Source organism: Phyllostomus hastatus, unplaced genomic scaffold, assembly GCF_019186645.2.
Source record: "Phyllostomus hastatus isolate PE091 unplaced genomic scaffold, TTU_PhHast_1.1 phas_scaffold_501, whole genome shotgun sequence".
Classification (NCBI taxonomy): domain Eukaryota; kingdom Metazoa; phylum Chordata; class Mammalia; order Chiroptera; family Phyllostomidae; genus Phyllostomus; species Phyllostomus hastatus.
Genome location: NW_025334033.1, coordinates 31,056,286 through 31,068,807, shown reverse-complemented (window position 1 = coordinate 31,068,807; position 12,522 = coordinate 31,056,286). Strand labels below are relative to the sequence as shown.

The 12,522-nt window shown below is 56.6% G+C and overlaps 1 protein-coding gene across 3 annotated transcripts in view; it reads right to left on the bottom strand.

Moving 5' to 3' along the window:
- Nucleotides 1–2,385: 2,385 nt before the first annotated feature.
- MAP2K5 (mitogen-activated protein kinase kinase 5) overlaps nucleotides 2,386–12,522 on the bottom strand; it is a 254,155-nt gene continuing 244,018 nt past the window's right edge. For all 3 annotated transcript variants that reach the window (XM_045823533.1, XM_045823535.1, XM_045823534.1), the window contains one exon: nucleotides 2,386–2,858. In XM_045823533.1, the coding sequence (XP_045679489.1) occupies nucleotides 2,754–2,858 (105 nt within the window). In that variant the 3' untranslated portion in view covers nucleotides 2,386–2,753. The remainder of the gene's footprint in view (nucleotides 2,859–12,522) is intronic.

Genomic DNA, 12,522 nt, shown 5'->3' with positions numbered 1-12,522 from the left:
CCCCTGACCTCTCTAGCCTGGGAACCGCAGGTGCTCAGGAAGGACACGGACGCTGGGTCTGAGGCCCGGGGCAGCAGGAGGCCTGTGTTGCCTTGGACAGAGTTGCTAAAATGACGACGACCCCAGCCCTGCCTGAGAAAACAAAACGATGCCTCCCCTAGGGTGGCCCCTCATGGGCAACGACTGAGCCTGTGCTGGAGACCACAGCCCCACCCCTCGGGCCACTCGGCCGGCAAACGTTTATTGGGCACCTGCAAAGCCAGGCTCCCTGTTCTTGGCACCGGGGTTCCCATACAAAGAAAACACTGGCACCTCCACCCTTGTGGGGTGTACGTCGGGGGCAGGGAAGCGAGGAGACAGGAGATGAAAGAACTTGTAAAATCAGTGCTTTGTCACATGGTGACACGCATTGGAAGAGATGGTGCCAGCCAGGGGAGTGTGAGTCCCAGGAACAGTGGTGGGAGGGCTGCCGTTTTATTTTTATTTTAAAATACTGTATTTATTTATTTTTAGAGAGAGGGGAAGGGAGGGAGAGAAGCAAGGATATGCAAGAGAAACATCAACTGGTTGCCTCCCTCGCGCCCTGAGAGAGGGACCAAACCCGCTGCTCAGGCAGGTGCCCTGACCGAGAATCGAACCGGTGACCTTCCAGTTTGTGGGACAGCACCCGATCCTCTGGGCCAGACAGGTCAGGGCAGGGTTTCTGTTTTAAATAGAGTGATCAGGTCAGGGCTCACCGAGGTGCCATCTGAACAGACATCTGAGGGGTGCAGAAAGGAGACGGGTGGGTGGGTACATGGGGGAAATGTGCTCCCACTCCCACGACCAAGGCCCACGTCTGTGCTGGCACACCGAGTGGTGTGGGTCCAGCTCACGTACCAGCCCGGCGCCGGTATTCCCTGGCTGGCTGTCCCTCCACGTGGGGGGTCGGGACTCAGCCTCTCCCCACCTCCCACCGCAGGCATGTTTTCCATGCAGTAGGAGGTGGGGAGCGGAGAGCGGAGAAGGCACATCTGCACCTTAGGCTTGTTGGCCGGAAAGCGACCTATCACCTGCTCTCATTCCACGGACGAGCACTAGTTGCATGACTCCCGTTAGATGCACGGGGACCAGGAGACGTTGTCCCGGGCTGGGCAGTGGCTTCCCTGTGAGAGCCCTGCCCTGTGCAGGGGCCGGGACCTCTGGGGAGTTGGCTGTCTCTTCTGTGGCCCGATGGGGGTGTACCTAGGTGTTCAAGGATCAGCGAGGAGGCCAGGCGGCTGCAGTAGAGTGAGTTGGAGGTGATGGGAGTTGAGATAGAGCTGGTGGGGCTGACTGTGGAGCGTCACACGGGCCTGTCTTGGGCCTTCGGCTTGTCCTTGGAGTGAAAGAGGAGCCCGTGGAGGTTCTGCGACTGGGGGGACATGATCCATCTTGTTTGCACTGGCTCCCTCCAGCAGCCGTTTGGACACCAGACTGCAGCGGGTAGGGGGCGCAGGGCCTGGTAGGAGGCCGTGGCCCTCAGTGGTCCAGGCACGGGGCCTCGGGTAGGATGGGAAGTAGTGGAACTGATACATTTCGAAGGTGAAGACGGTGGGCCTTCCAGGTGGGCTAGATGTGTGGGCTGTGAGAGGGAGGCGTCCCCACCGGTCCCGGCACGTCCTCGGGCCGGGCGGTCGGAGGTGAGGGGCGGCAGAGGAGGCTCTCCAGGCGGCTGTGGCACCAGTGGTTGCTGGGCAGGCTAGGGAGCCACTCAGACCTCCACACGGAAACCCGAGCTTGGCTGAGCCTCAGTTCCCGTCTGTGAAGCGGGGTGGTAGCCACATTCACCTGGCTGGCAGTCGAGAAGATGACCCGAGAGGAGAGAGGATGGCTGTGAAGGGCCCGGGGCGAGTGAGGTTCGCAGGGTGTGGGGGCAGCTTGCTGTAGACAGGGGCGGGTGTTGGAGGTGGGGGTGGAAGAGGGCCTTTCGGACTTACCCCCCACCCCCCTGCTGGGGGCCTTTTTCCAATTCTTGTGCTTTGGGCCCCCCTCACCCACCCCTCTTGGTCAGATCACTGTGCCGGAGCCTCTGTTGCAGGTGGGACAGCCCAGCCTTCTCCCGTGGGGCAGACCCCAGTCCCGCAGGGAGCCCACAGCCTGGGCCTGAGGTCCTGGCTCTGCTGCCGGCTCAGCGGCTCCTTGCCGAGGGACTTGGCTCAAGGATGCTGCAGGGGTGTTGGGTCTGTCAGTGGGCTGGGCTGTGGGCCTCACCCTAGAATGTTGGGGAGCACTCCAGTGTTGGCAGGTGTCGGGGGGGCTGGTGCCACCACATACCCCTGCTGATGTGGGAGCCCCGCCCCGCCCCCAGCCTTGGGTGGGCGACAGACACCTTGAACAGCACGTACCTCATGAGGGAGGCAGTCATAAAGCGGTAATACTTTTTATTCCCACCAGTGATGCTGATGGCACCTGACCCTTTACAAAAAAGTGTTAGCAAGAAGGAAGAGGGGCGGTGGCAGAGGAGGCCCCTGTTCTCGATGCCTCTAACCCTCGACCCTCCCTGCAGTCAATGTCTCCTGACTGGAGAGGCGAGGGCTCCCGCTGTGAGGGCTGGCCACCGGGAGGGCTCCCTAGGCACAGGCAAGGGCTTCTGTGGGCACAGCCGAGGGTGAGAGCAAGGAGGCTCGGGCCCAGCAAAGCTCTTCTGCTGCAGACAGCAAACGGAGGGGGAGCGTGACAGGTGGGCTTTCCCCTTGGTGACCAGTCCTGGCTTTCAGCACCCCACTGAGGCCTCAGGGGGGCCCCTGCTGGCTCCTCCTCTCCTCCAGCGCCCTGCCCACCCACATGGACACCACGGTGGCGTTCCCATCGTTGAAGCGCACGATGAATGGGTGGCCCTGCGGAGAAGAGGAACAGGCTGTGAGAGGCAGTCCCCGGACTTTGTACTTCGTTGTGTTTGCCTCGGCCTGGATCTTGTCTCCTGTCCCCAGCAGCCCTCTGCGGCACGGAGGCAGCCAGCAGCCCTGCTGCACAGCTGGGTGACCGAGGCCCAGGGCATGGCAGTGCCATGCACTGCACACCTCAGGCTGCCTGGGGCCTGACTACCTTCTGATGTTGCAACCGGCCTGATGCCCCCACTGCACACTGCCTGCCCCTCCTGGGCCCAGCCTCCCTCCAATAGCTGGCCGGCCAAGGCCTGGCTCCTGAGCTGCGGGTGTTCCAGGCCAGCTGCTGCCCGGGGACCGCAGGTCACTCGGCAGAGGCTGTTAATCCCTCCCAGTTTCTCTCTGTGTCTAAACCCCTGTGAGCAGGTCACAGGTCACCACCTCCAAGTGCAGGGAAGGCAGGTGTGTCAGGGAGAGGAGGGAAGTGCTGGTGTGTGCAGATCTGCCTGGGTTCCTGGTGGGGAGTCGCGGGGCTGGATTTCAGAGGGGCCGGTACTGCCTGCACAGGCCTGTCTTGGGCTCTAACCTACTTAGCCCACAGGCGGACCGGGTTATATTTAGCCAGTGCCCGCCCCTGCTGCCCTGAAGAATCAAGACTCACGCTCACTCACAATCTGAGGGCCTCCTGGCAGTTCCCAGGGCAGGCCAGAAAAGAGCAAGGGCGGCCACAGGGTCATGCTGGCCACAGGTCAAAGGTGGAAAAAAAAATCAGAAAAGCATTCTCTTCCCTCTTTCTCACCGAGAGGCTTCTCTGCTAAGGAGTGAACACCTGGCAGCGCCCCCCCTCACCCCCCCAAAAAACGGGAGCCCAAGACTCAGGAAGCCGCAGTGGTGAGCAGAGAGCACGGGGCTCCCTGTGCCTTTCGTCCCCCAGCTCCTTCTCCCCTTCGAGACTTCCAGCTCCAGCTGCTCTGCTCCCTCCTGCGTTCTGCCCCCTTCTTGGGCCTCTTGCTGCCTCCTGAGCTCCCAGCTGGGCTCTCAGGGCTGCTCTCCCAATCCATGCCAGTCTTGAGCTGCAGGCCTGGAGGTCGGCCAGCCCCTGGCCAAATGCTCAAAGCTCCGAGCTTCTTCCAAAAGAGCTCGCCGCATGCCTGGGAGGGATGTGGGCCCAGGGCTCGGATGGCTGAGGTGCCCAGACGCCAGGCCAGGGGAGGGGAGAGGCTGCTTGGTCAGGCCTGAGGTGTCTCTGGGGACAGGAAGGAAGAAAGCCCAGGCCTCCTCACCCTGGGCTGACGCTGTGTCCCTTTCCCACCCGGGCAAGGAAAACCGTCCCTGGACAATCCTGCATGGTCTAGCTCAGAGGCACACAGAACCTGTCAGAGGTGCAGGGGGAGGAAAGTCAGCTTGGAGAGTGCTGAGGGCACCCAGCCCAAGGCAGGGCCTCACTGAGGCCATCAGGGAACCAGGCCCGGAGCCCAGCTGGGCACCTTTCGTGATCCGCCCACATCACTCTGTGGGGGCTCCGAACATACCTGCAGAACCCCAAGGGAGCAGGGGCCTGGTTCAGACTGCTGCTGGGGAGGGGAGGCGGAAACCAGCTTGGGTGGGTGACCCAGTGATGGCAGAGGCCCAGCCCCCACATGTTCTCGGCTGTCCCCCCTCCCCCATATGTACGCCCAGCCTCCACCTGCCTTTCTACAGCGCTGCCTAGACAGAGGGAGTTCTTCCTGAAGTCAGTGTGTGTTTCCTTTTCAGGAGGCTCGGAGAGGCGACCTTGTGCCCTTGTGAAGAACAAAGGGAGAAGCTGTGCTCAGGAGCCCACGGGCCCCTCCCGCCAAGCCTGGGTAGCGGTGTCACTTTCCCAGAATGCCCGGTGACTTTGGGGCCCATATGCTCCATCTCTGCTATCATCTGCTCGGGAGCAAGCAGAGCGGAACTGCGGGAGGGAGAGTGGAGGCATTCCTCCAGTCGGGAAGGCTGATGGCCGCGCTGCAGGGAGCACTGTGCCCAAGTGCCCCGGGAGGTGGGGGAGGAGGAGGAGAGGGTGGGCATCCTTGGCTCTGGGAGAGACTCTGTCCCTTTCCTGCCCTCCTTGGCTGGGAGGTGACTCCCATCGCCTGCGTGTCCCTGATGCTTTACCCCACCTTGCCAGGGAGTGGTCTGGACGAGAGGTTCTGTCCCTGGCTACTGCTGACTGGTTTGGGAGAGGTGAGAGGGGGAATCAGAGAGGGACAGACAGACATCGGGGGCGGGGAGGCACCCAGGGTGGTAACATGTGAATTTGGGGGCTGCTGGCAGCGTGGACCACCACATGACTGAACATACCGAGAAGCCGGTGTGCGGGGAGCGGGGGCAGAGACAGCTGCCGGAGGGAAGCAGCACAGTCCGAACGGTACCTGGGCCTGGCCGCCTCCCCGCCCGCAGCAGGGTCCGTGAGCCCCTCACAGTCTAGGGCAGAGGCACCAAGTCACGTGGGTGGGCACTTCACAGATGAGGAAATGCATGACCTGCCTGGGCTCCCGGAGCTGGGACTGGATCAGAAGTCTCTGTAACCTAAACCCACTGCCGGGGCTCTCCCTGGGCTGACCTGGGGTGGCAAGGAGGGAGAATCGACATCCAGTTGCCACCTCCCCTGACCTTATTTGCACCCCGTGACTCAGCCCTGCCTGACCAGAGGTGGGATGGAGTCTCGAGGTCCCCTGGGCATACTGGGAGAGCGCTGTCGCAGTGGCAGGTGACTCGGACTCAACTATCCCTCCTCCCACCAGCCCAGGGTGCCAAGCAGGGCAGCCCCATTTCACAGAAGAGGACACTGAGCCTGGGGAGGTGAAGTGACTGGTTAAGTGCTGGGGCTGAACTCAGATTTCTGGTTCCTACTCCGGTACATTCTCAGGGCTGGACTGTGTTCCCTGGGACCCAGGTGGGGTGTACTCCGTACCCCTGGAGTACGGCTGACACCCCTCCCATCCTGTGCGGTGCAAGGATTCCCCATGAGTTTAGCAAGCACACAAACAGAGCCTGATGGCTAGTCTGGGGAAGCCTGTCTGGAGGTGGGAACAGCACAGCAGGTAACACCCAGACTGACAGCAGCACCGTGGCCTGAGTGCTGTGGACCAGGCGTCTGCCAAGGGCTCCGTCCTGATTTCCCCACCGAGTCCCACTCTCACTGGAGGTGTGCACAGCTCTGCGCCGCCACCTACCAGATGAGGAGGCAGACACTCAGGGGCCTGTTCAAGGTCACGGGAGCAAAAGGCCGGCTGGACTCACAATGTGAGTCTCCTGACTCCCACTGACACGCTTGACCCTGTGTTCGCCTGCACCTGCGACCAGAGGCTGGCTTTGCGGCCCCCCTTTGGGAGGCCCGGGGGCCTGGGTAGAGGGCTCCAGCCCCCACACTTGGGTGGAAGGCATGTCCCTCCCAGGCAGAGGAAGCCGGGTGTGGACGAGCTCTCAGCCCCACCACGCTACAAGGAACTGTGGGAGTCCGGTGTGGTCTCCCTGGAGGCAGCACACCCACCCACGTGCTGCTTGTCAGGAGCACCTGAACTCTAGGTGACTGTCCCAGACACCCGGGCCCATGTCTGTGCAGACAGTGTGGACAGCGTGTCAGCGGCCACTCTGCAGAGGCTGGCAGGGCGCATGCCAGGCTGGAGCTGCTGAATGATCCCGTAGGCCTCCGCACAAGGCGGTGGGAGCCACGCTCATTTCCTTGATTCTCTCAGGGCCAATTGTGACAATTAAACTGGTGCGGGTTGGAATATTATGGTCCACAAACTTCGCCACAGAAGATGGGGACATAATGAAGGGAAAACGATGGGACTGTAAGAGGCAGGATGGATCCAAAAGTGGGACACGGGGGTGGGGGAGAGAGTCAACAACAACCAAAGGCGGCTGGAGTCACCTGGTGCAGACGCCCCTGCATGGAGCTGAGAGGCGAAAACCGCTGGTGCAGGGAAGGGTGCTGCTGAGCACCCAACACCCCATGAGGAGGGACGCCGTTGCCAGCACACTCTGCTCCGTCTGGGCACGGCGACAGAGTTCCACTGGGGTCTGACCCTCCTTCTGCAGTGATGTTCCCCATTTTTTGCCTGCCCATTTCAGGAGATGCCTTCCTGACGAATGACAGCATGACACTGCCCAGCGCCCCCTGCGTGGGGGCGCCCTGCCTGTCTGCTGCAGGAGGCGGGGGACAGGAGGGGTGTGTGCCCTCCTGGGGTGGTAGGGAAGCGCTGCCTGGGGCCGAGGTGTCTGCACTCCCAATCCGGTGCTCGTTCTCTGACACCTCTCTGCTCTCGGTGGGTTTTCAAGTTACTTCCCAAATAGAAATGTATGCATTCGGGGTCTCCACACCTCTCTTCTCTCAGATAACTTCCTAAAGAATGCCCTGCACTGAAGTCGTTTAATAACCTGCTGCTGTGGCCACAGGCCTGGCACGGAGCAGGCTCTCAATTAGCAGTCCCGAGCCTGACAGAGCCGTCTGTGTGTCCTGGGTGTGCGCGCCTGTTCCCCAAGCACCTGCCCTGTGCCTTCTGGCTGCTTGACCTCTGCACGTGACCTCGAACCCCCACTTGTATATGAAAGAAACTGAGGTGCCAAGGCAGGGCACCTTGCAGGGCGGCTTCCAGAGCCAGACAGCGGCCGAGTCAGAATGCGCACTCGGGGCCCCACCACTGTGCTCTCCGAGGTCGGGGACAGTGAGCTTTAAATGTGTATGCTTTACAAAGAGCATCCTGCACATTACAGGTGCTCAACAAGCCATTTTTAATGGACAGACTGAAGTCGGGATGGCAAAAAGGCCTACCTGTGTCCTCCCAGTTCAAAGTTGTATGGGCCAAGCACTTCTAGTCAAATAACTCATTCAATACTCAGGAACTCTATTAAGAATTAAAATTATTCCCATTTTATAGATGAGAAAGGTAAAGCACAGAAAGATACAGAACCTGTCAAAGGCCTCAGAGCCCGACCATGCCCGAGTCTTCAGTCTCCACTCTGTCCTTCCTGCTCAGAGTCGGGGCCCGGGGTGCCACGGCCCGGCAGGACGGCCCACCCTCAGAGCACAGGCTGGGTGGCCTTCTTCTAGGAAGCCCTTCCACCTGTTGCCGCCCAGGAGACGCCATCTCTCTGGGATGGGACCTCGCAGCCTCCCCTGAGCACACACGTATTTGCTGCTGCTTGGCACCACCCTCTGAGCCCACCTGACCCTGACACTACCCTGGGAACCCCCTGAGGGGTAAGCACAGCGCAGCTGCCAAGACAAGTTAGGTGGACTGACGGCGCTTCCCCGGAAGCCTGATGCTGGGCTGAGTTGCATCGCCACCGGGTGGGTGGGTCTCGGGAGAAAGTTCCACGAGCGGAGGCTGCTCTGGACTCTGGGGGGACCTCTCTGGGCCACAGGACTCCCCTCCCTCAGGGACAGCCCCAGGCCCCAGGACCCTCCTCTCCCAGTGAGGACTCTGCATGGGAGAGAATACCAAGGACCCACGGGGCTGTTTTAAGAAATCGGGCCTGGTCCAGTCACACACCAGCCAAGTCCACAACAAGGAGCCCAACAAGCCGCCGCTGCAGGCTGGCAGGGGCAGTGCCTGTGAACCCAGAGGGCCGGTCAGCGCACTGCCCATCACTTCGCGTTTCCTGGCTGGGCCTGCGGGCCTCGTTCGAAGGCTCTCTGCACGTCCCTTCAGGGCTCCGGCCCTAGTGGCAGAGGGAACACTCAGTCTCTTCTCAGCAATAATGCAGGAGGTAGGGTGGGATGGGGCCTCCGAGACCCATTTAGTCGGAGGGGAGGAGGTTGGGGGGGGGGGCTTCTACAGGTGTTTGATCCAAATTGTTAAGGAATATTTTTACCTGTATGTAATAAAAAAATAACATACACATCTATGTTCAACTCCAAGTGCCAAGGTCTCAGGGATGCCTTTATAAAGAAGTGTCTACGACGAATACTAACACATTCATGCCAGAATAACCTGCCTTTTTCTACAGTAATACTGAGGCTCTGCATTACTTTACACAATAGAAAGCTCTTCACAGCTACAGGCTCACAACTACCTACTTGACGCCTACTCACTCAGGATGTAGCATTGGTTAGAGAAGTTCAGGGGTTTATGGAAGGGTGCACAGATGTCCGGTGTCTGCTGAACTGCTGATGAGTGGCAGGGCGGCGGCAGCCTTTATAATATGAGTTACATGCTCCTCCCCTGGGTCAACTTCCTTCCAGGCTCATCAATGGGGGAGTCAGGGAAGGAGGTGGGGCCCCCAGGAGAGACTCAGCAGGAGAAGCTCAGGCATCTCAATAAAAATTCTTCTCTGCCCCTCGGTGGGGTGATGCAAGGAGCCAGCAAACCTCTTCCCACTATCCCAGGAGTTGGAGAGGCTCAGGAAGCCTCACCTATAGGAGAGACGACTACAGGGCCGGCCTCCTTTCCCCTGGGAATGGAGTCCTTCCACCCCTCCTCGAGGAAGGACTCAGTGTGATCACACGCCTGAGCCCTGCCCCCAGGGAGGAGGAGAGCCAACACTGGGGGGAAGGACTGAGCAGATCATAGGCTCAGGGGCCTGCCTGCTGGGAGGGCTGGGTCTGGCCCTCACTCCAGGCAGGCTCCGAACCCCACGGGGCCTGCAGTTGTTCACCTCTGACTGGGACTCAGGTGAAATTCCCAGTGTGGCCATTTGGGCCACACAGGTGAGCACTGTTCAGTCCAGATCTTTACAGAAGTGAAGCTGATAGTTCTATTCTGTCACCTTCTGAGCCTTATGCCTCAGTTGGTTTTCAGCACCGGCGGCTGTGTGCTGGCCTCCTTACCCTCACCAAATAAACACCACTGCCCTCTCCTTCTGCTGCGGTGGGCGGTGAGGACCAGATGAGGGGCCTGTCTGCAGGCGGTGCCTCACAGACATACGCTGGGCACCCAGAGAGGTGTTGGTTATTTCTCTACACAGAACACATCTGGGGGCCTGGCAGTAAGGTGGGTGGGAGCCTTGTCTCTGTGTGGTCAGTGTGGAATCTGCCTGACTACCTAGCCTGGCTTAACTGGGCAAATGCCATGCTGCAGAGCTTTCTGAGGCAAAGCCCGTTCTGAGACTGTGCTTTCCCAGCTTCGACTTTCTAAAGCGTTTCCGTGGCTAGAGGTGGGGCGGGGGGGTCCCTCCCAGCCCTTCATTTTCTTTTAAGACCTCAGAAATGGCTTGCAGCTGTGACATGCCATCTCAATCAACCTTGAGTTTATTCTTCACAACTGCTACAGAAATAGATGTTTCTCCCCAAATATTCAATTATTAGCAGCAAATTGCTTACCTCTAGCCATCCTAGACTGTATACAGGCATCTGAGGAGGTCAAGGAGCTCTCTACCTTTCATCTCAGCAGATCTATGTGTTCCCACACAAAGTAATTGGTCAGAAAGTGGCCCATCGAGAGAACACAATGTTTTCCGAGGTCTCTGTGAGTCACTGCAGGGCTGTGCTAGCAGGGCAGCCACAGGACCAGAGCAGTGAGGTGTGGGGAGGGGCATGGGATGTCTCCAGTGGGCCATGGTCAGAGAGCTGAGCTATCTCAGATGCAGGGTGGTGCCTCTGGTCCAGTCAAGGGAACTGTGGGGTGTACCCTGGCAGGGAACTGAGACAGGACTGGGGGGCCAGCAGGGAGGATGCCAGCTCCCCCAGGCAGTCTCGAGCTGGGAAGATGCCCAGGGGAGTCAGGATCAGAGGGTGCACAACGGAGAGTCCTCCAATAAGGCTGAGGACTCCAAGCCTTGTTGGAGTCCTCAAAAATCATAATGATCTCCACGTAGACTAAGTATGATGAAGTCTATACCTACAAAACCGCAGAGAAACTGCAGAGCACCAACACCAGAGACATCAAGAGCAACCAGAGGGACAGACATGTTGCCTACAAAGGGCGGGGAGCAGGCACTCCGCAGACTCTCACGAGCGGGAGTAGAAGCCAGAGGACGACAGAACAATTCAAGGCCCTGGGAAAACTGTCAACCTAAACTTCTGAACCCAATCAAGAGTCAGGGCAGAGTGAATGCAATCATGGGACAAAAACTCAAGTTTTACTGCTCGTAGACTTTTATTGATGGAACTCAACGTACCTCTGAAAAAAACAAACCAACCCAAAACAAAACTTAGGAGGAAGTAGGACACTCTAACAGTGAGGGATAAATACCTGGCAAACACACGGATACATCTAAATAAACAATGATTATGTAAAATGATAATAGTAATAACTAATTTGAAAGATCTGAAAACAAGGTGACAATAAAATCCTGAACTGTGATGACAGGTAAGAGGAAGGGGCTGATCTGATACTCTTAAGGTCCTCCTGTCTGGGGAGAGAGGGGCTGTGGCAGAGACAGCTAGTGCCTCTCAGCAGGCATTCCCTCTTCCTCCTTAGTGATATGAATTTTGATTTGAACACAGAACACTGTCACTTAGCAAAGCAACTGCCTCCCCTGACTCCCTTGCAGCTATTTTTGGCCAATGTCATGTGAGTATACAGGCTGTGTGCCAATTCCTAGAACCGTCCCTAAAAGAAGGGGCAAGGCTTCCTTTCTCACTTCTGCTGGCTGGGGCTCAAGGGCCCCTTGGCTGGTAAGACAGAAGGAGCTGCCGAAGTAGTCTGGGTGCTCTACCTCCTGCCTTCTTTTGCATGACTGGGAGATACCCTGCTGTCTTATTTCAGCTGCTGTTTGCTTTTTGTCATATGCAGTTGAAACTAATTCTACCTAAACGAAAGGGAAGAAATTGAGCCTAAGGTTGATTATTGTCTGGGAAGAGGGTATATTTAGTGATTCACCTCAGGTATTGCTAAATTAAGTTAAAAATTCAGGGATGATCAATAAGTGGCTAAAAATAGAATATAATTTCTAAACCAATGCAAAGAATAAAAGGGAAGAAAAAAAATAATCTGAGAGTAGAGGAAAAGAGAAAAAATCAAAATTATTGTAGAAAGCACAAGATGGATATAGAAAAATATTTAAGTATATCAATAAGCAATAAATATGAATGATTAAACTGATCAATTAAAAGAAAGCCTTAGATAAAATTAAAAACACCAACAAAATGCCTAGATTCATTCAAAATAAAACACAGAAATGATGAAAACAAAGGGACAGCAAAACACAGAGCAGATAAATACTAATGAAAAGAACTGAGCATAGGTGTATTAATATTAAACAAAAATAAAATTTAAAGAAAATACATTAGGGATAGAGTTACCACATAAAAATGAAAGAAACACTTTGAAATAAAGAAATAATATTTTGACATAAGTACCTAACATCACCACCTTAAAGCAAACACTGACAGACCTGCAAGGAGAAAGAAAGTATCTTTCCACACAACTCCTTTAGTAATTGATAGATGAAGTGGATAGAAAATAGGGAGGCCATAAAATATCTGACTAACACAACAAGTTTGATCTCCAGGATGTAAACAGGACAGTACATTCAACCATTAGCGAATACACATTCCTTTCAAGAGAAAAAAACTGACCATGTAATATGGGAATCTCAGCAAATAACAAAGGTCTGATATCATACAAACCATGTTCTCTGGCCACGGCGCAAGAAAAGTAGACAGCAACCAGAAGATAACAAAAACCTCTGAGCATTTGCAAATAAACAAATACTTCTAAGTAATTCATGAGTCAAAAAAGAAATCCTCACTGAAATTGGAAAT